The sequence below is a fragment of the Hyaena hyaena genome, unplaced genomic scaffold (assembly GCF_003009895.1).
Source record: "Hyaena hyaena isolate Hyena2069 unplaced genomic scaffold, ASM300989v1 scaffold_367, whole genome shotgun sequence".
NCBI lineage: Eukaryota > Metazoa > Chordata > Mammalia > Carnivora > Hyaenidae > Hyaena > Hyaena hyaena.
This window is the reverse complement of record NW_024081002.1, coordinates 1,378,427-1,398,954: the sequence shown is the minus strand read 5'-3', so window position 1 is coordinate 1,398,954 and position 20,528 is coordinate 1,378,427. Positions and strand designations below refer to the sequence as shown.

The following is a 20,528-nucleotide window of genomic DNA, read 5'->3' as shown; positions in this document are numbered from 1 at the left end:
GGGGTCAGCCATCTTGGACAGTGGAGACAGAGAACATTCCTATCATGATAGAAAGTTCTAGTGGATGGCGCTAATGGGGAGAGGAACTTCTCCAAGTATCCACCTTGCCAATAAGTTAATGGGTTGAGATCTAAGCTCATGTGTGGAAACCTTTTTGGTGCCGACTCCAGGTCTCATTAGCTCTCCGACCTTGAACAAGTCATGCTACCTTTTGGAGCCTCACTTCCTCCTCTGCAACAGGCGTCTACAAACAGCACCTACTGACGGTTGAGGTGTCAGAGAAAGAAGATGCTGGATGCGAAGGTACTCTGGCCCAGAAGGAGGAATAAGTGAAAGGAAACTCATATTGACTTCTTATTTTGTGTCAGACCCTCCAGACAGAGCAACTCATGTAATCCTAACCACGCTGGGAGGGCTATGTGCTCCCGTTTTACAGGTGAGTGAACAGGTTCAGAAGATGATGCCCCCAAGGTCAGAGAGCTAGAACTTGAGCTGGAACTTGAGGTCTGTCCACTTTGAGGCCTGTGCTTATGCCATGCTAGAACAGAGAATTCTTCTCTCCAAAACCCAGAAGCAGATCTTGGGGCCCTGGCATTGCTGGGAAGCAGAGCCCCCTCCCCTAGGGAAGCGTCCCTGGCTCAGTTCAGGCATCGGGGATGGGGTGGGGGTGGGGGAGAATGTGCCACCAGGGGCCATCAAGGCCCAGAATCTGATACTAGTTCTCTGTCAGTTACTTCCTCTCCCTTCCCTGTTCTGAGCCCTCGGGTTCCCTTCTAGCAATAACCAGCCAGAGTCCAAAATGTCCATTTCTTGGGCCGCCTGGGTGGCCCAGTCGGTTAAGCGTCCAACCCTTGATTGTGGCCCAGGTCATGATCTCACGGTTTGTGAAATCGAGCCCCGAGTCAGCTCTGCACTGACAGCACGGAGCATGCCTGGGATTCTCTCTCTCTCTCTCTCTCTCTCTCTGCCCCTTCCCTGTCCACAGTCTCTCACTCTCTCTCTCTCCATAAGTAAATAAACTTTAAAAAATAAATAAGATATCCATTTCTCGGTCACCGCTGCATAGCACTGGGACTTCCACCCCTGACAGTAATGAGAGGTCCCAGGAAGGGCAGCCAGGCCGGTGCAGACACATTCATTGGGAAAATCACCACCCAGCCCTGAACCTGACCCTGGTTTTTCAAGCGGCGGCAAGCGGCTCTTCCTCATCTTGGCTCCAGGTGCCACAGGGCAGAGGGGCTCGGAAACCCAGAAGGGCCAGAGGCCAAGGCAGGAAATCCAGCCCACCATGGCGAGGAGGCTGCCAGCCTTCACGTGGGTGCCCCAGAAGCCAGCATTCCAATGAGACCTGGCGTTTTTCCAAGGGACAGCTTCACCTCCAGGAAAATTCATTTTAATTATGGAGCACAAAGGCTTCAGAACATAAAGGCTACATTTTAAAAGGTCCTTTGAGGGGCGCCTGGGTGGCTTAGTCGGTTAAGCATCCGACTTTCGCTTAGGTCATGATCTCGCGGTTTGTGGGTTCGAGCCCCGCGTCGGGCTCTGTGCTGACTGCCAGCTCAGAGCCTGGAGCCTGTTTCAGTCTGTGACTCCCTCTCTCTCTGACTCTCCCCTGCTCACGCTGGCTCTCTCTCTCTCTCTCTTAGAAATAAATAAAAATATTTAAAAAAAAAATAAAAAAAATAAAAGGTCCTTTGACTTTTATATGTGATGGCTCACAATGACTGAAGCTGTGGATGATACTATAAATCCATATCATTTGTGGAGTCCTCAGATCCTACGCACCTTTGAACCACGTAACAAGCTCTCCGGGAGCTGAGCAGCTTTAGACATGATAGACAATGGAGGCACGGACAGGCCGGGCAGCGGAAAACGACTCTGATCCAGTGTCAGACTCCGTGTTCCTGCAGGGGCTGTGACTATCCCATTTAGAGACTGTGGCCACATTTTCCTTTTGCTTAATTGCCAGGATGCTTTTGAATAAATACATATAAAATTATAATAGTAGTTACCATTTTTGCTATCATTATTTATTTATTATATGGTTAAATACCATACACCGGACGTCGTACCAGACGCTTTAGAAACATTCTAATTTTATCCTAACTCCAACCCTAACAGAGAAGTGGTTTTTTGGGTTGTTTTCCCCCCATTTAATAGTTATGAGGAGATCAAAAAGTTGAGCAGCATATCCAAGGCCGCACAGCCAGTGAGAGGCCGCTGGGATGTGAACGGGTGTGTCTCACTCAGCCCTCTCCTGTTTGGGAAGAACGCAGCTCCAAGTAAAAGGAGTGCCAGAGGAGGTCTGTAACGGCCAACCCTTCTCCAAAGGGAGTTTAAAATAATAGAACCAAAAGAATATGAACTTGAACCCAGAAGGATCTTGGTGGAAAGAGGGATCTGTCGTCCTGGCTTTACCTCCTAAAAGAACTACGCTCGAATGCTTTTTTTTTTTTCTCGCTCTCTCTTTCTTAATTTACACAGCTGTAGCCATCCTCAAAACCTTATTCTTAAACTCAAAAACACGGTGTCACAGCTGGTAATTTTAGAAGGAGGAGGAGGAGAGAGAAGGAAGAGAGGGAGACTGAGTGGGAAGCCAACGTGGGAGGAAGGGTAAAAATGATCCAAAGCCCACTGTCAAGGCCAGCTAGGACTTCCTCGGCACTATGCCAGCTGTCTCCCTCCCCTCTCCCTCCTGACCTCCCTCAACTTTTCAACCCAACTGCCCTTCACGGGTTAGCCTAGGTCTACTCTAGGACCCTGAGCATCTGGGAATAATTAAATTCTCTCAACATGCACTAAAATAATTGGAAATGATAGCTTTCCAACTGTTTCCCCCAAATGGAAAAGAAAAAGACCCCTGTAAATAAATATTCAGCAAAAAGCAAGCTCGGTGATATCCAAGATATTTTTGGATTTAGTTTTCCAAGTTGGATATAGTTGGATTTAGTTTTCCAAAACTACATACCTGACCATCAGTGGTGTGTCATCAAAATGCCAAATTCAGGATTTTCCAGCCACAAGGAGGAGAGTCATATGTGTACAAAGTTGAAATCAAAGTCAAGCACCTTCTGCAGAAGAATCTAAAGATAAGGGGAGGCCGCCTGAGGGCCCCACACTCTCCCACAGGCAGAGACCACACAGTGTAGAAATCAACTCCTGTGGCTCAGAACTGGGGGCACACGGACCCCTCAGGTGTGGGGTGGTGGCAAAGCCACAGGATACCCAAGACACGTCCACCAGCAGCACCAATTTGGCTTCAAAATGTGGGAAATAAAGCAATAATCATGCCTGTGCTCCTGACATCTACATGTGTATGGGGTTGGGTTATCAAACTATACTGTCACCGAAGCAGAAAAGACACATTTCTAAGATACTGAACCTGATCGTAGTATCAGCTCTGTTCAAGACTACAGAATCTCCAAAACCCAATAAATTCAACAGAAGCACGGCACTTGGTAACCAACAAGAGTAGAAAATCTGGCTTTGATATGCCTTCCTCTTGCCATCACAACTCAGAACATTAGATTTTTAATTGGAATATGATACAATATGGCACCCGGTGACAGATACTCAGAAGTATCTTTGGGAATAAAATGCAATCTCACAAACTTCCAAGTTGAAGCAGATCCCTGTGGGCTACACAGTAGGGGTAAGAAAGAATTCACTCTGTTCAGCCAGTACGATATCTTAGCAGACAAGGAATTCAGTCTAGAAAAGAAAGGCAGCCAGGTTGGAATGTCAACTTGAGGAGAACAGTTGCATGGGAAGACATGAGGGCCATTCGGTTCACTGCACGAGGAAAAGCCACCCCACAGAGAAAGGTGACAGGGAACCTGACAGCCACCGAGCAGCAGAATGTACAAGTATTTCACTGGAATCTATGATTTCAGCCCTCACAGCAACTCCACGAATCACTGTTGTCGTCCCCTTCTACAGATGGGAAAACTGAGGCTATGTATATAACTAAGGAGCAGAGCTGGGCTGTGAATCTGGGGCCCCTGCTCTGACCTTTATCACCACCCCAGCTCCTGGTAGCATCTGCTGTAGTGTGGCCACCCCACTTGCCCCAGACTACTGCTGCATGTCACTTTCACGGGCCACACCTTCTAGTCCCAGTCTGTGCGCCCCCTTCGCGGAATTTTCTCTGAGGCCTGCCCAGGTCCACAGCACGGCTCCCACGTGGCAAAAGGATTCACCAAAGGTACTGAGCCTCTTCCTCAAGGCAAAGAAGTGTTTCCAACATTTGTGTTAAAACTGCAGGAATGAGGGGTGGCTCAGTCGGTTGAGTGTCTGACTCTTGATTTTGGCTCAGGTCATGATCTCGGGGTTTGTGGGTTCGAGCCCCAATGCTGCTGCAGAGTCTACTTGGGATTCTCTCTCCCTCTCTCTGCCCTTCCCCTATACTCTCTCAAAATAAATAAATAACCTTTAAAAAAAACACCTCATAGGAACGAGGTTGCTGGGCAGAGAAATGTGGGCATATGGGGTCCCCATGGGAAGGTGTGGACTTCTGGATCACTGTCGACAGGTGTCAGAGCTCCGGGAGGGGCCGTGGTGTCCAGTAGGTCAGCCCCCACCCCCAACGTGGCTGTTGGACACTTGGAATGTGGCTGGTCCACACTGAGTGCAGTGGCAATAAAATACACACCAGCTCTCAAAGACTTAGTATGAAAACAAAAATGCAGAATATCAAATTAATCATCTTTATATCAATCACATGTTAGAATGGTAATATTTGTGATATATTGGGTTAAATAAAATATATTATTGAAACTCATGGTACTTGTTTCTTTTTAGTTTTGACTGTGGCTAGTAGAAACTTTAAGATTACATTTGTGGCTTGTGTCCTAATTCTGCTGGAAAGAGCTGGTCTCTATCTTCTGGAAATCTCTGATGGTTCTGCCAAGTGTAAGCTGGAATCTGTCGTAAACTATTTGCTCAGAGGTTGCTGCCCCCGGGTCCCCCTCGAGGGAGGGGAACCAGAGTTCACCCTACCCAGCAGGATGGAGGAGAGAGTCCATTCACAATTCTTTCTGGAAATCCTCAGCCAATGAGATTGGGATAGGCCTTTTCCCCAAGAACCCAAAGTACAGGAAAAGCCAGCCCTCCTCCTCATTTCCTTCAAGGACAAGGACAAGGATAAGACAGGTTCTGGAGCCAAATGATCTAAACAGAAATAGACGGTGAGCCACCCATGCAAGCCAAGGATGCAAAAGCCACACGTGTAATTTTAAAAGTTTTGGTAGCCACATTAGAAATAGGAAAAAAAAATACTCAAATGAAATGTAATAATATATTCTAACCCAATATATCAAAAATATTATTATCTTAACAGATATTAACATAAAAATTATTAGCGATGTATCTTGTGGGGTTTTTTTCATGTGAAATCTTCAACATCTGGTATGTATTTTAATTTTTTTAACGTTTATTTGTTTTTGAGAGAGAGAGAGAGAGACAGAGCACAAGCAGGGAAGGGGCAGAGAGAAAGAGGGAGACACAGAATCCAAAGCAGGCTCCAGGCTCTGAGCTGTCAATGCAGAGCTTGATTGATGTGGGGCTCGAATCATGAACCGTGAGATCATGACCTGAGCCGAAGTCAGACGCTTAACCGACTGAGCCACCCAGGCGCTCCACCAGTCTGTATTTTACACTCACAGCGCATTACCATGCACATGTGACAAACGGCTGTCAAGTCAGATGGTACACCTCTAAGAGATTCTAAGAGTCTACCACCCTGCAGACCCTCCATCAGAGCAATGGGAACAGAAATACTACTCATCACGTAAATGTTAGTGCTCAATAAACTGTGATCAAGTCATACCACTTCAGCCAAGACATGTTTGCAGAGTTTTGACGGCAGGGGGCAAAACACTCTACATATGTTTAAATAGAAAAAAAAGAGTGAATAAAAATACACAGAATAAGGGGCGCCTGGGGGGCTCAGTCGGTTAAGCGTCCGACTTTGGCTCAGGTCAACATCTTGCGGTTTGCGAGTTCAAGCCCTGCCTTGGGCTTTGTGCTGACAGCTCATCAGAGCCTGGAGGCTGCTTCAGATTCTGTCTGTCTGTCTGTCTCTCTCTCTCTCTGCCTCTCCCCTGTTCATTCTCTCTCTCAAAAGTAAATAAATATTTTTTAAAAATACACAAAATAACAAGTAACAGTAATCATTAGGTGGTGTGGTTGTAGAGTTTTCTCTTATTCTTTATACTTTTCTAATATTAATTTAGAAATTATGATTTTAAATGTTTAAATGATTACCACAATGAACCATGAAATATTTATTGAGCTACCATATGCCTGGCCCTGAGTTCTCCAAGAATGTGATAAAGACTCCAGGGCCATTGAGAAGGGCGCTAATATGTCATTTGTGGGGAGGGAGAGGATTTTCCTAGCTAGAGATTACTCCTGCACTTTAAATGAGAGTATAAAAAACACACACTGGTAAGGGCTGGGGGTGGCGGCGATTATATGCTAGTCAGCAGCAAAGACAAGTGTCCAGTGCACACATTACACTTGCATCTGCCCAGGGCAGCACGTGCCTGCTTCTCGCTGGCGCAGCATTTTAAGAGGTGCCCTTATAGGGCAGGAAAGGCAGCTGGGTGTCGGTGGAAGTGCTCAGACTCGAAAAACAGGTGATTGTGCATTCTTTCCACACGTGCAAAATATGAATCAAATCATTTATGAAATGCCTGCAGCTGTTTGGTAGGCAACTGGGTTGCCACAGGTACGAATTTAAAGTCCACCCTGCTACACACACACACACACACACATGTGTGCACACACACACACGCACATACACACGCGCACACACACACGCACGTGCACACACACATGCACACGCGCGCGCACACACACACACATACACACACAGCACCAGAACAGCCAAAGGTCCAGGGATGTTCACATTTCCCCAGGAAGGTCAAACTTCTGAGCAGCTGCTCTTCTACAGCCACAGGTGGTACTTCAGTGAGGAAAGAAGCGGCAGACGCATGTCTCACAAGTGTGAGGGTCCGGGATTCACAGTGACACCTGTCACTTGCTTCCTAATCTCGAGATCTCTATGGACTGTGACTGGGGTTGGTGAGTAGACATTCCTGCTTCGGAGATTAAATCAGTGTTGAGCCCATTGGCCTCAGAAGGCAATGCGCCAGATTAGTGGTTGTCTAGGGCTTGGGGGGGCTGGGGCGTGATGTCTCAGGGATGCAGGGTTTCTTGAGGAGGATGACAATGTTCTAAGATGGACTGTAGTGATGGTGCACAACTGTGAATTTACTAAAAGCCACCACATTGTACAGTTCAAATGAGCATACTCTATGTCATGTGAATTACATCTCAATAAAGCTGTTGTTGTTTTTTTAAGGTGATAAACTCAGATGTGAAATTCACTCCATCCCCTTTATAACAATGGAGCCCTCAGTCATCTTGGGCGCTGCCTCACCCGTATGACGAGTGGGAAAGGCTGTTTGCTTCTTTCTTATATAAGGACTTGTGTGTCAGCAGAACTCTCTTCTGCAAAACACCCAGGGTGTCTCTGCCAGAGGAAGGCCTCATGGTTCTCCAAAGGCCGATACCTTTTTACTGACCTTTCTGCTCCTCCCACACTTTTGGCCTCGTCTGAAACGACGTTGCCCAGGACATTTCCGGCATCCTTCTCAGGAACTGAAGGCGACGTCGATGGATCAGTCTCGGGGCTCTTTCTGGGATAACATAAAGAAAGCAACAGATGATAAGAAGCTAAGAATTTGTCTCTGCATCCTACTGAAAAAAGCCCACTTCCCAGTTAAAGCTTTAAATGGGTACCACCCCCAAATCCCTAGACAAAATCACCTTCCGGCAGTCAGCGGCTTTGAGATGCCTTTGGATTATTTGGGCCTCTCTGTATAAATAAATCCAGATTCAAAAGCAAATGTATCTGGGCACCAGGAAAACATACGATTGACTCTAACATCTGACCCAAGAGCGTGCCGCCAACCAGTAAACACTCCACGCTTTTCAGACAGTTTTCGTTAAGCGAATGGAAGGACACGCCGAACAAACCGCTTGCCGCTTCCAGCATTTTGCTCACATTTTTGAGACTCTGCACACTCAGAGGTGGCAAGCTGGTCAATTTCAACAGTTAGGTACGGACAACTTAGCTTTTTAAAAAAAAAAAAAAAACCCATCTAATTCACTGACTCTTAAAAACCCAGGATGGGAATCACTTGTGACGCTGGCCCCGTGTTCCCCTTGGTGTTTGGCCTGGTCTATACCTTTCGGTGTGGAGCGCTCCTGGGGCCAGGTTTTGCAGCAGTGGGTCCTGAGGTCCGTCAGGCGCTGGAGGTGATGAGACTGGCAGCTTGCCACCCCCGGCAGGAGTAGGGGGCGCAGGGCCTGGCTGCTCCTCTGCCAGCTGGTGCACCGACAGGCTCTCCTCCGTGCCCGGGGCCCCATCAGAGCAGCCTGGGGCCCCGCCCATCCCTGGCCACACTGGCCCAGGAGCAGCACCCGAGGACATCCTTGTAGTACCTGTCTCAGGCGGGTCAGCAGACACCCATGCCCTGGTCTCAGCTGGGCTCAGAGTGACGTCACCCTCTGCCTCGCCAGCAGCTCCTGCCGCCGAGCTGGGCTCCAGGGGAGTGGCTGCGACTTCCCCAGCCTGTGGCTCTGGGGCCCGCTCCTGGCCTGGGGAGTTTCTCGAGATCCCAGCATCACCTCCATGCCTCTGCTCAGCCCCAGGTGTGTTGGGGGTCCAGGGTGCACTGATGGCTGCAGCCACAAGCGGAACAGCCCCACGGGGAGAAGGTGTTCCCAGGGCACAGGTGAACACTGGCATGGCACTGGGACCCCCTGTGTGAGCACAGCCCCAGGCACTGTCATCCTCTCTGGGTTGACTGTCGCCCGTGGAGGCTTCCTGGTGGTACATTCCAGGGGGATTTCTGTCTTCTGGAGCTGAGGCCCCTTCTCCGTGGCTCTGGGGAGCCACCTGGAAGTCAGCAGCTTTTCCCATGGGCGTGCACGATACAGCTGCTGGAGAGGAGAGACCCGAAGCTGATTCCCGCTGGCCCCCGCCCTGCTGTGAGGGGGGCTGGCCCCCAGGCCCCGGCTCAAACTCCGCAGCCCTCTCTGGCTTCTCACTGTCCTGCACCATCCGTAGGACACCAGTCGTTTCCTGTCCCACGCTGGCACCTGGCAGGTTCTGCGCTGCGACTGGGGCCGCCAGACCCGGCAGCTTTCCTGGGCCGGGCTCCTGGGGCGCCAGACAAGGGATCTCAGCCTCCATAGACAGCTCGTGCATCTTTTCCCTTGTGCCCATCCTAAGTCCAGCGGGCAGGGCAGGGGGAGGGGCGATGGCTGCTCCTTGAGTCTCGTCTGGAGAGGACCCCGCGAGGTCCTTGCCCTGCACACTCCCCTCGGACCCCCCCTTTTCCCCTGCTGCACTCTGGGGCCGATCCGCAGTCACGGCTCTGAGCACAGACTTCTCAAAGATCTTGGTGATGTGCTCCCTGAAGTCAGGGAGCCCAGCGATCACGCCCATGCCCGTCTTAGAGCTTGCATCCACACCACCTGAGGTGCCTCTCCTGGGATCCTTAGAAGGTTCCACCATCCTCTCCCCGCTGCCCTCCATCTCCCTTAGGGCATCATCACCTGCCATGCTTCCCTCACTGGCAGAGCACGCTGGCATCTCCCCCGGCTGGGTCCCTGCACCGGGCGCTCTCGCCCCCTCCTCCCCTATCATCTGCTCACTCTCGGTCAGAAGTGGCATCCTGTCCAGGTAGGGGACAGAGCCCACAGGTCCCTCAAAGCTTCCAGCTTTGGAGCTTCCACTGCTGGCTTGTGCCACAGAGATTTTCCCACCGGCAGCTCCTGGTGGTGAGAGAGAGGCCAGCAAGCCGGCAGAAATCTTCATGGGGGTAGCATGCTCCAGGGCAGGCAGAGGCTCTTCCATGAGACAAGGGTCTGCCCCTTTCCCAGCAGCACCAGCAAGATCCAGGTAGGGGGTGTCCGGGGAGGCCTCTTCTGGTGGCCCCAGTAGTAGGTGGCTCTTTGGGCTGGGGACAGCCTGTGCTGCAGAAGTATCCACCTTGCTGCTGGGAATCAAGCCCAGCTCTCTGGCCGGTAGCAACGCATCCTGGCAGCTGGCCAGACACAACTCTGCTTGGTAGGGCCCCCCGGGGGCAAAGGTAGAAGCTTCCTTCCCGGGGGAGGCGCCCTGCTCAGAATGAAGGAAGCCGCCCCACGCAGCAGCTCCCGCTGACCCCTCCAGTGCCCGCTGCTCCCCCAGGTCTCCTTCCTCAGCGTGCCCACCGGCCTCAGCAGCGCCCTCATCAGCACCTCGACCCTGGGCCGCTGGGCAACTTCCAAGAGGCCCCTGGGCCTCTGCATCCAGGGCCGTGGGCTGCTCCATGTCCTTCGGCGCGGCCGGCGCCGGTCGCTGCCTGGCTCCCTGGCTTTCACCCCACGCCTCTCTGTCTGGGGCATCCTGGGTGGGTGTGACCCCGAGGCTGGCGGGCGCTGGGGCCGGCGTCCCGTGAGCTGCGTCCAGGAGAGCGCCTGAGTCAGGCCCACGAGGTGGGGTCCCCGCTGTGTTCCCACTTGCCTTCTCCGTCTTACCCAAGCCCTGGAGCGGGGGCTGAGCGTCGGCCGCTTCTGAAACTCCTGCATCACGGAGACAAGCTTCTTCACGCCGACTGCTGGCTTTGGACACACCTGCCGGTTCCTGCCGGAACTCGCTCGGCCCCTGCGTGGCACAGAAGGTCTCCGATCCGCTCAAGACATCTGCGGGGCGAGGGTCCTTCGAGGTGTCTGCCGCGGGAAGGGGGGGCCCGGAGGGCGGGCCGCTGCCTGCTTCCTCTGGCTCATTCTGCCCCAGCGCTGGCAGCTCCGGTCCTACGGGGGCCGTTGGCTCCGGCTGCTGGGTGGCAGGACGTTCTGGAACTGTGTCCTTGGGAGCTGAACTTGGGGCAGCAGCCAGACTGTCTTTGGGGAGCGCAGCCTGAAGCCCTGTTCTGGAAGCTTGCTCCTCTGTGCCCTGAGTGGGCAAGCACGCATCCTCCAGAGGCCTCACAGGTCTTTGAGGAGCATCTGAGCCTGTGTTCGTAACGCCTAGACCCCCTGGGTAAGTGTCCTCCTCGTGTTCACAGTGCTGGGGCTTCTCCCGGGACATGTCCCCGATGGACGCTTCTGGGTCTGCCTGCAGTGGCTGGAGAGGGTTCTCAGAAGATGCTGAGGGCCTCTCAGAAGCAGCCCCCTGTGCCCGGTGGTCCCCCAGGCAGGGCGGCTTTCCCTGCCGATCTTGCTCCAGGCTGAGCATCGGGAGCCCAGGGTGCATGGCCAAATTCTCCCCACTGCCCAAGTCCCCATCAGCATGGACTTCCTGACCAGCCGCCTCATGCCCCAGCCCACCAGGCTGGCCTGGCAATGTCAGCAAGCCATCCCCGTCACAGCTGCCGGGCCCTGGCACAGACGGGGGGCGCCTCATCTCTGTCTCTGATATGTTCTCGGCCTCCTGGGCCTTGGGGCTGACCTCTGCAGCATGAGCTGACAGGAAATCTGCTCTCTCAGATTCTAAAGCAGGAAGACGGTCCATTCTTTCCAATCCCCCAGTGTCCTGAAGGGTGTCAGGACACTGAGTCTGCAGCTCCGGCCCCTCCCGGACGGCTTCTTCGGGAAGAATGTGCTCACCACTTCCGTCTGGCGCAGGTGGCAGGAGGAGACCCATCGCAGGGAGCTTGTGCTGTGAGCCAGAGGCCCAGGCCACACGGGCCTCCCCCATCACCCCGCAGGCCGCCGAGCTCCAAGCTGCCTCTTTCGATGGAGAGCCAGGCCTGCCGGTGGGACCAGGACCCTCCTTCTTGAGGGGCTGTGCTGAGTCCGTGCCAGAATGCACAGTGCTCTCTGTGTCATGGCTCTGCTCGGAAACCTCGTCTTTTTCTGCCTCTGAGTCAGACTGGTAGCTGAAGACCCCGAGGGGCTCTCCCGGTGAGCTCTCAGGAGCTCTGCTGTCAAGTGGCTCTGGGACCTCTTTCTGTCCCCTGGGTTTGGCCCCAGGTGGTCTGCTCTCTTCCTCAGCTTCTGATGGGCTTTCAGGGGTCATGGCTTCATCCTTTGGCCCCGGTGAGCTTCTGGCACTTTCACCTGATGCACAGGGTGGGGCAGGGGGCGGTACCCCTTGTTGGACTTCATGGTCCCTCATTGAAAGCTCTCCCCTGTCTTCCTGGGGCCGAGGTTCAAGACCCTCTGCAGGGCTCCCTTCTAGACCTTCTCCCTCATTTCTGAGACCTGCTGCGTGCTTCCCCCATCCTGCCACCCCCATGTCTGCCGGCCCTCTGGCCGGACCCATAAGAACTGGCATTGCAGCCCCGGAAACCACCTCTCTGGTGGGCCAGCTGGGCTCTTCTGCAGCAGCACCGGCCCCAGCAGCTGGCTGCCCAGTGGAGCCTGAAGGTGGACGTACTTCTTCTGTCGGGGCCGGTGGGGAAGGCTCTGCGCTCACAAGCGAAGCCCCTGAGAGCAGGTTGCCTCTACTGGGATTGCTTCCCTGGCCCTCTGTCTGCAAGGGACCCTGAGCGCCACTGGCATCCACGGCCTCCTTCCCAGAGTCCTGGGGTCCGGGAGCCAGGGCGGGACTCGATGGAGCCCTGGGCAGCTCTGTGTGTGCCAGACGTGCTCCCATTTGCTGCTGGCAGCTTTCCCGGGAACCTGTGCCAGCTTCGGGCGCAGCCCCTGAATTGCTTTCGGTGGCAGGGCAGACCCTGAGGAGTCCTGAGTCATCAGCTAAAGTCTGAAGCCCTACCTCCACTTGGCACATTTCTCTGTCTAAGGCCCTGGGCGCTGGGTCTTCTGGGGTCAGGGTCTCGTGTTTGGTGGGGGGCTCCTCCAGGCCAGCTGAGCTCTCCTCGTCTGTCTGAGCGGCAACTGGTACAGAAGCCGCCCCCTGCCTGCACTCTATGAAGGGAAGGCCACCTGCCTCTTTCCCTCGGGACTCGAAGCCACCAGGCTGGCCATCTTTTCCGCACAGCTGTCCCTTCATCAGCTCTTGAGGGGGTGCTGGTGACATTGCTGGCAACTGGTCAGTGCAACTGGAGGAAGACAATTTATGTCCGTCTTCCTTCAGGTCTCCCCCTCTTTCCTGGGCACTGGGGACGATGGCACCCACGTTGCATTGAGTAGAACTGTCTCCTTCAGAGACACGTGCTGTTGGGGCATCCCCATGGGCATGTGGGGAAGGTTCCTTCCTGGGGTGTTGAATAGGGGGCCAGTCTTCAGGTGCTGCTCCGGGGCTTGCCAGGCAACCTTCTGGGGGGCCCTCGGCAAAGGGCGTGGAGGCTGGGGGGCACCCGTGCTCCCAGGACACTGGTGGCCAGGGCAGTGGCGAAGCTTCTGGGCCCCAGGCTTCCTGGGGGCATTTGCTCGGCTCTGTCACCTCTGGGAACACGAAGCACGGATCCAGGCTGGCAGCGCCTTCAGAAGTGGGGCGGGAGCCTCGGTGCCCGGCACTGCCAACAATGAAAACATTTGGTGTTTCATTCATTCTCATGAATGTGAAGCCAGAGCCACATCACATGCAGAATCACCCCCACCTTTTCTCCTGCTTAAGACCACAAAACACACCATCCCCATGCAGCTCATTCCTCTCTGTGAAGAGACCACACCCCCCAAATCCCCCCCTCCCATAACCATCACACAAGCCTTTACTTTCTCCAAAAATCAATGCAGGGGTATCACACAAATTCAGCTTGGAGCTTTCCATGTTGCTCGGTTGTGAACAGAGAAATATGGAAACAAATTCCCAATAGTCCAAAATGCAGGAGAATGAGAAAGATTTCAATAGTTATAAACCATAATAGAGGGTTTGAGCCAGTTCCGTGTAACTTACAAGGAAGCCCTAAGTACATACATGGACCCTTAGATGTTCAGAAAAAAGCCACAAGAGGGCAAAGCCACGCTTTGAAATAAAGAGCTATTCTTGGGTCACCTGAGTGGCTCAGTTGGTTAAGCGTCTGACTTGATTTTGGCTCAGGTCACGATCTCACGATCTGTGAGATCAAGCCCTGAGTCGGGCTCCACGCTGACGGCACGGAGCCCGCTTGGGATTCTCTCTCCTTCCCTCTCTCTCTGCCTCTCCCCCACTTGCACTCTCTTTAAATAAATAAGTAAACAAACTTTTTAAAAAAGAAATAAAGGGCTATTCTTGATAATAGTTGACTCGATTCTTAAATTCAACATGTGGTACTGTGAGTGGCATAATCTGAAACTCAAGTCTGTTTAGGTCTGGAAATCCTGCATGTGACCTATATGTAAAATTCTCAGGAGCTGAATTACCTTCATGCCCATGTTTGCCCTAACTTGAACTTACTTCGCTGGACAGCATGGGAAGCAAAACCATGAAACCTGGCAACTTGGGGGAACGCGGCTCAGAATGATGGATTTGCTGTAGGTATCCAGTTACTGAAGAATAGTTCATCACATGCCATATCCGGACTGAGCTTTTTAAGTCTCCATGGTTTTTATTAAGTGCATTTAAAAAATTTTAAAATAATACATGGCCAATACAAAAATTTGAAAAAGTAGGAAAAATGTCACCCACATGCTTGATACTTGAAGTGTTCTCGTGAATTTCCTTTTCTTCCTACACGATCTTTTAAAGGATGCAATTTTCTTATTCTGACATAGCTGTGATTCTATATACTTCTTATGATCATATACCTTTCACTGCCAAGAGAAATTGCTCAATACAAGGTTAATAGAAGTATTGTTTTTCTAGGACTTTCCCCACGCTCTTTAAAATTATTATAGGGAGAAAAATCTATGAAGTGGTCTTGTAAGTTTTACATACATACATATTCAAGTATTCACACATCCACAGTGCTTTTTTTTTTCTTTTACTGTTTATCTTATTTTTGAGAGAGAGAGAGAGAGAGACAGCACGCATGTATCCAAGCAGAGGAGGAGTAGAGAGAGTAGGAAAGAGGATCTGAAGCAGGCTCTGTGCTGACAGTGGAGAGCTTGACATGGGGCTTGAACTCATCAGCTGTGAGATCATGAACTCAGCCAAAGTCAGAGGCTTTGAGCCACCCAGGCACCCCTCACACGCCCACAGTGCTCTGAATGTGACCGGAGGAAAGATTCTACTCTACACGTTCACTTCCAGAATTCCAGCTTTCCAATGCAGGCAGGGAATATTCACTCACTCATCAGGGATGCACACAGGGGCAAGGTGGGAGACATTCCTGTTAAAATTTGAAATTGAATCCTGTCCTCCTAAAATCCATATATTGAAGCCCTAACCCCCAGTGTGACTGTATTTGGAGATAGGGCCTTTAAGGAGGTAATTCAGGTTAAATAAAGTCAGACAAGTTGAGTCCTAAGCCAATGTAAGTGGTGTTCTTATCAGAAGAGGAAGAGACAGCAGGAGTGTGCTCACACAGAGAAACGGCCATGAGTGGACACACCACAAAGCCACCATCTGCAGGCCGAGAAGACAGGTCTCCTCAGAAACCACCCCTGACCTTGGAACCCCAGCTTGGAGAACCGTGAGAAAGTAAATTTCTGCTCTTACAGTGTGAGCAGTCCATGGCAGTGTGAGCAGACGGATACAACAGGAATATGGGTGTTTATTGTGCCATCCTTGCAGCATTTTGAGGCTTCAAATTTTCCCAAAGGAGATTGGGGAAGCAATGTATGCTGCCTCCGAGAATAAAAACCTCCCCAAAGGGAACCTGAATGTTTGTGTCCCGCCCTCCCCACTTCATATGTTGAAACCTGATCCCCAAGGTGATGGCATTGGGAGGTGGGGCATTTGGGAGTCACTTGGTCCTGAAGATGGAGCTCCCAGGAGCAGGATTAGTGGCCTTATAAATGAGTCCCCAAAGAGCTCCCTTGTCCATTCTGCCCTGCGAGGACTCAGTGAAAAGATACCCGTCTATGAGCCAGGAAGCAGGATCTCACCAGATGGAATCTGCCGGCACCTTCATGTTGGACGTCCAGCCTCCGGAACTGTGATCGACCAGTAGCTGCTGTTAGTGCCCTTAGTCTGTTCCCCTGACTCCATTCCAGCCCCTCCAGGCCCCTCACCTATGAAATGTGCTCAACCTCTTCGAAGGGGATGTGTACACAGTGTCACAACACCACTAACCCTTATTTCATGCCTGTTCCTGCACATAGGATGCAGGAATGATGTACTGAAAATATTTAAGATGGGCCCAAGAAAGAGTTGGCTACCGTCTCAACCAGATTCGTATTTTCAGACCCCTTCAGAGCTGGTAAGGGCAAAAAGAGAATGCTCAGAGGGTGAGTTATATGAATCCCTGGAATCCTCAGCTGGCCACTCAACAGCTGCACCCAGAAAGCCCTGGCCCAGCGCTGATTACCATGTGGGGAACCACCTCGGGAAGCCACAGAGCCGTTGGCTCATGGATTGTTCTAGAATCAACAACTCTGCACTCCGCATCTGGCTGCCTTCCTTTTAATGAGCGCTTTACATTTTGGGTCCCACCCATTAACTAGAGGTCTCACCATTTAGAAGTTAACAAGATCAGTGGTGTGTAATTCAGAAATGAAGCTCTCCTCCCCAGGGCTGCTCGCTCCAGAAGGACAGAACACGGCCCCCTCCACATGGGTAATGACACAAATAAAACCACTTCCTGGTACCTGCCTCTGACAGGAGCTGCCCCCTTAGAGGGAGTGTGTGGCTTCCCATCATGTGGACTGATGGACAAGATGATAGATTCCCTCAGTTTGGGCACCTTGAAAACCTGTGGGTCTTATCAGACAACCACGGGGGCAAATTTCCACTGAGCGTGGGGCACATGACTCGCCCCATAATACGAGCCCTGCTTGGCTTATTTAGCATAAGCTGAGCACCAGCAATTTCTTTGATTCTCCATCCGAAGCAATTTTTAAAACCAGATTAAAGCCACTTGTCAGAAGCAGATTTGCCCAAGGGCAGGAAAAATTCTGAGAAGCGATCTGTGAGGGCTCTGCACTAACTGAAAGTTACATAATGTCCTTTTGTGCTTCAAGATTGTATCAAAATGTGTGGGATGGAGATTCAGCTCAGAATGTTAAGGCGGGCTCTTGTGGGCTGGGCAGCATATATGTCTCCATGGAGGGTTTTCTGCCTGAAGGGGGTGCTGGCGTTGAAATGATGTTGCAGGGTGAGGCTGTACCAGTCCCCTTAGTGCAGACCAGAGGCCCCCAACATAACCAAGAGTGGAGTGTGGGGTAAGGCAAGCTGGGAGGAGAGGTGATTGGCTGCAGCAAAGTTCTGAGCAGACAACAGAGATGCAGCAAAGGCCGTCCCCACTGCCCTGGCTGGAGACAATCATAAATACCCGGTTCTGAAGACATACACTTGAGCCACCCAGGAATGTTCAGAGAAGGAGACCAGTTGAGGAAAAACAAGCATGGCTCCTGAACTGCTTGAAGGCAACCAGGAAAATGATAAAGCAAAATCGTCACGATGGAGAGTTGCCACAGACTGAGCATTTATTAAGGCCAGGCCCACACTAAGCACTTTTCCTTTATGATCGTGTTGAATGCACTCAGTAGCCCTGCAGACTGGATGGCCCTTATTGCCCACGTGTAGAAATATTCCCAGAGAGGTTTAGGACTGGACTTATGGTCTCAGAGCTCCTGATGCAAAGCGAGATCAAGCCCCACACTGCCTGGCTCCAGGGCCTGCCTCCTTCTTCCCTGTACTTCTGGCCTCCCCTCTTCTGGATGGGCACCGTAGCCCCTTCTCCCGTTCACTCTGGCTGCAGGACTCTGTCTTCCATTCTGCAGCCAGAGCGATGGCTTAGAAATAAAAGCCTGATCCCATCAGCCTTGTGGGAAGACTCTCCAGTGGCTTCACTTTGCAATCAGCCGGGGCCCCAGCCTGCCTTTCCTGTCTCATCCCCCTTGGAGCTCCCCATCCATGCATCTGCCTGGAGCCCAGAGCCCTCCTGCTCTTCCCCAGCAGGTCTCATTTCCACTCATCATGTGTCAACAAAGCCTCCCTGGCCTGTGGGATCAGATCTTCTTTCACAGGCCCACCTAGTGATGGCCGTTGTCACAGTTACCATCAGCATGGATTGATGACCATTCCCTCCACTGGAGGATAATGAAGACTGAGGCTTTTCTCTTTTCTTTTCTTTTTTTTTTTTTAATATTTTATTTATTTCTAGGAGAGAGAGAGAGACAGTGCGAGCAGGGGAGGGTCAGAGAGAGAGGGAGTCACAGACTGAAACAGGCTCCAGGCTCCGAGCTGGCAGTCAGCACAGAGCCCGACGCGGGGCTCAAACCCACGAACCGTGAGATCATGACCTGAGCGAAAGTCGGATGCTTAACCGACTAAGCCACCCAGGCGCCCCAAGGCTTTTCTCTTTTCAACACTGTATCCTCAGTGTGTAATGTATAGTAAATATTGAATATATGAATGTATGATTAGATGGATGAGTGGTTGAATGGATAGGTGGATGAATGGTTGGGTGGATGGATAATTGGGTGGATAGATGGTTGGGTAGATGGACGGGTGATTGGTGGATGGATAGTTGAATGGATGGACAGATGGATGGATGGATGGATGAATGATTGGTGGATGGATGGTTGGGTAAATGGTTGGATGGATGGATGAATGAATGGATGGTTGAGTGGGTAGATGGTTGGGTAGATGGACAGGTGGATGGACAGATACAAATGAACCCAAAACAAGGATTCTAAATATGCAGAAATGCTCCCAAATCACAGTTGTTTGCTTTGAAGGTCAGGAACTTTCTTTTCTTCCATGAAATCCTAGCATTCTAGTAACCTATTTAATCCAAACACTTCATTTTACAGAAGAGGAAAATGAGGCTCAGAAAAGGCAATGTACTTTGGCTTCTTCCAAAGAAATGAGGTTAAGGCCCTACTCACGCTGGTGGGTCTGATGAACCAGGGGGTGCACTGCAAGAAATTTGTTACTAATTACAAAGTATAGAAGTCTGTGAATGATTTGTTATTTTCATAAATTAGTGTAATTTGCCCACATTACATCATCACTGTTACTCATCACATTCCAATGTTCTCTCCAGAAAAGAAAAGCAAGGAGTAGAGAGAGATCCCATGAGTTTGTCTGCAGCCCCTGGGAACCACCAATCCTAATATGCCATCCCCAGCTGTGGCAGCTGGGGTGGTGATGAGGGGGCTCGGGGCTGGGGGCGGTGCTCAGCTGTGCACATTTCTGCCTTGGTCCACCGATTTGGGGTTTTTCTGACACAGCTGAGCTCTCAGAGAAGCATGACACTTCTCCTGCCCTTTTCTCCCTCAGCATTATCCCTCCGGAGGAAGCGAGACTCCTCTGCTTGGTGAGATGGGGAAAGCAGCCCCTATAAGTACAGTTTCCCCACAGGTGGGGATTAAGGTGCTCAAGATCACTGAGAAAGGAAGTGCAGTCCCTTCTCCTCCCCCAGCTGCCTGTCATGTGACAAATTCGCTGGGGCTGGCCCTCCCCAGCCTTCATGGCTCTGGGGAGGGTATGGAGGGTTAGTTCAGGGGGCAGTATCAGGAGCCCCATTTTGACTTGCTTCCTTGCTTTCCCTCCTCCATGGTAAGACCCCCTTACTGTCCTGAACAGTGCAAATGCCCTCACCTGGCTCTGTGGTAGGAGCGCCCCTCCCCACCTCCCTCCACAGAGGGACTCCCTTCCTGGGATGCGTATGCTCCCTTCTCCATTCTCCTAAAGCCTGTGTGCAGACTCTCTCTCAGTACCTACACACTGTCTTGTCTATTTGTTAGCTCACTTATTTCCCTGCTGTGTATGACCTCCTGGAGGCTAGAGGGAATTCATCTCATTTATTTTTATATCTCGGTCTGGCACTCATACGTACTCTGCTGAATGAATGATGGCATGAATATATAAATGAGGAATAATATTTTAAACTGATGTAAAAACCTGCTTACTTGAGTTAACTCCTATACTGTGAGATGTATGCCCATTCCAGGGAGTTTGGAATAGGATTTATGTTCTAAGTGATCTGCACAGAGGAAAGAATGCTCAGGTTAATAAAGAGAGGGAAATTGCCTAATCGCAACAACTAAACATGGCTGGAATGCCTGGGTGGCTCAGTCTGTTAAGCATCCAACTCTTGATTTCGGCGCAGGTCATCATCTCAGAGGTTCGTGAGTTCAAGCCTTGCATCAGGCTCTGCACTGGCAGCATGGAGCCTACTTGGGCTTCTCTCTCTCTCCCCCTCTCTCTCTGCCCCTTTGCTGCTCATGCAAGCACTCTCTGTCTCAAATCAAATAAGTAAACTTTAAAAAACAAACAGACAAAAAACAGCTAAACACGGTACTTCGTGGAGAAAGAAAGGCACCTCCTCAGAAAATTCTTTGCAATTCCAGCAGATTAGGTCCACACAAGCTTAATTTGTCCAAACAGTGCTTCCTGCACAGAGGCCCATGAGCCCACTGACCTTAGCAGCCTTGTCGGACTCAGCTTTGTATTTTTAACCTAGTTTTAACTCTTTCCTATGCTCATTCAGTGATAGAAGAAAAACGAAGACCACGAGGCTTGAGCCGCCCAT

At 51.3% G+C, this 20,528-nt stretch overlaps 1 protein-coding gene across 7 annotated transcripts in view; it reads right to left on the bottom strand.

Annotated features, from left to right (window-relative positions):
• TACC2 (transforming acidic coiled-coil containing protein 2) overlaps positions 1-20,528 on the bottom strand; it is a 202,951-nt gene that overhangs the window by 143,875 nt on the left and 38,548 nt on the right. For all 7 annotated transcript variants that reach the window (XM_039250488.1, XM_039250483.1, XM_039250481.1 and 4 more), the window contains exons 4-5: positions 8,256-13,481; positions 7,590-7,703 (exon numbers count right to left, since the gene is read on the bottom strand). In XM_039250488.1, coding sequence (XP_039106419.1) covers positions 7,590-7,703; positions 8,256-13,481 — 5,340 coding nt within the window. The remainder of the gene's footprint in view (positions 1-7,589; positions 7,704-8,255; positions 13,482-20,528) is intronic.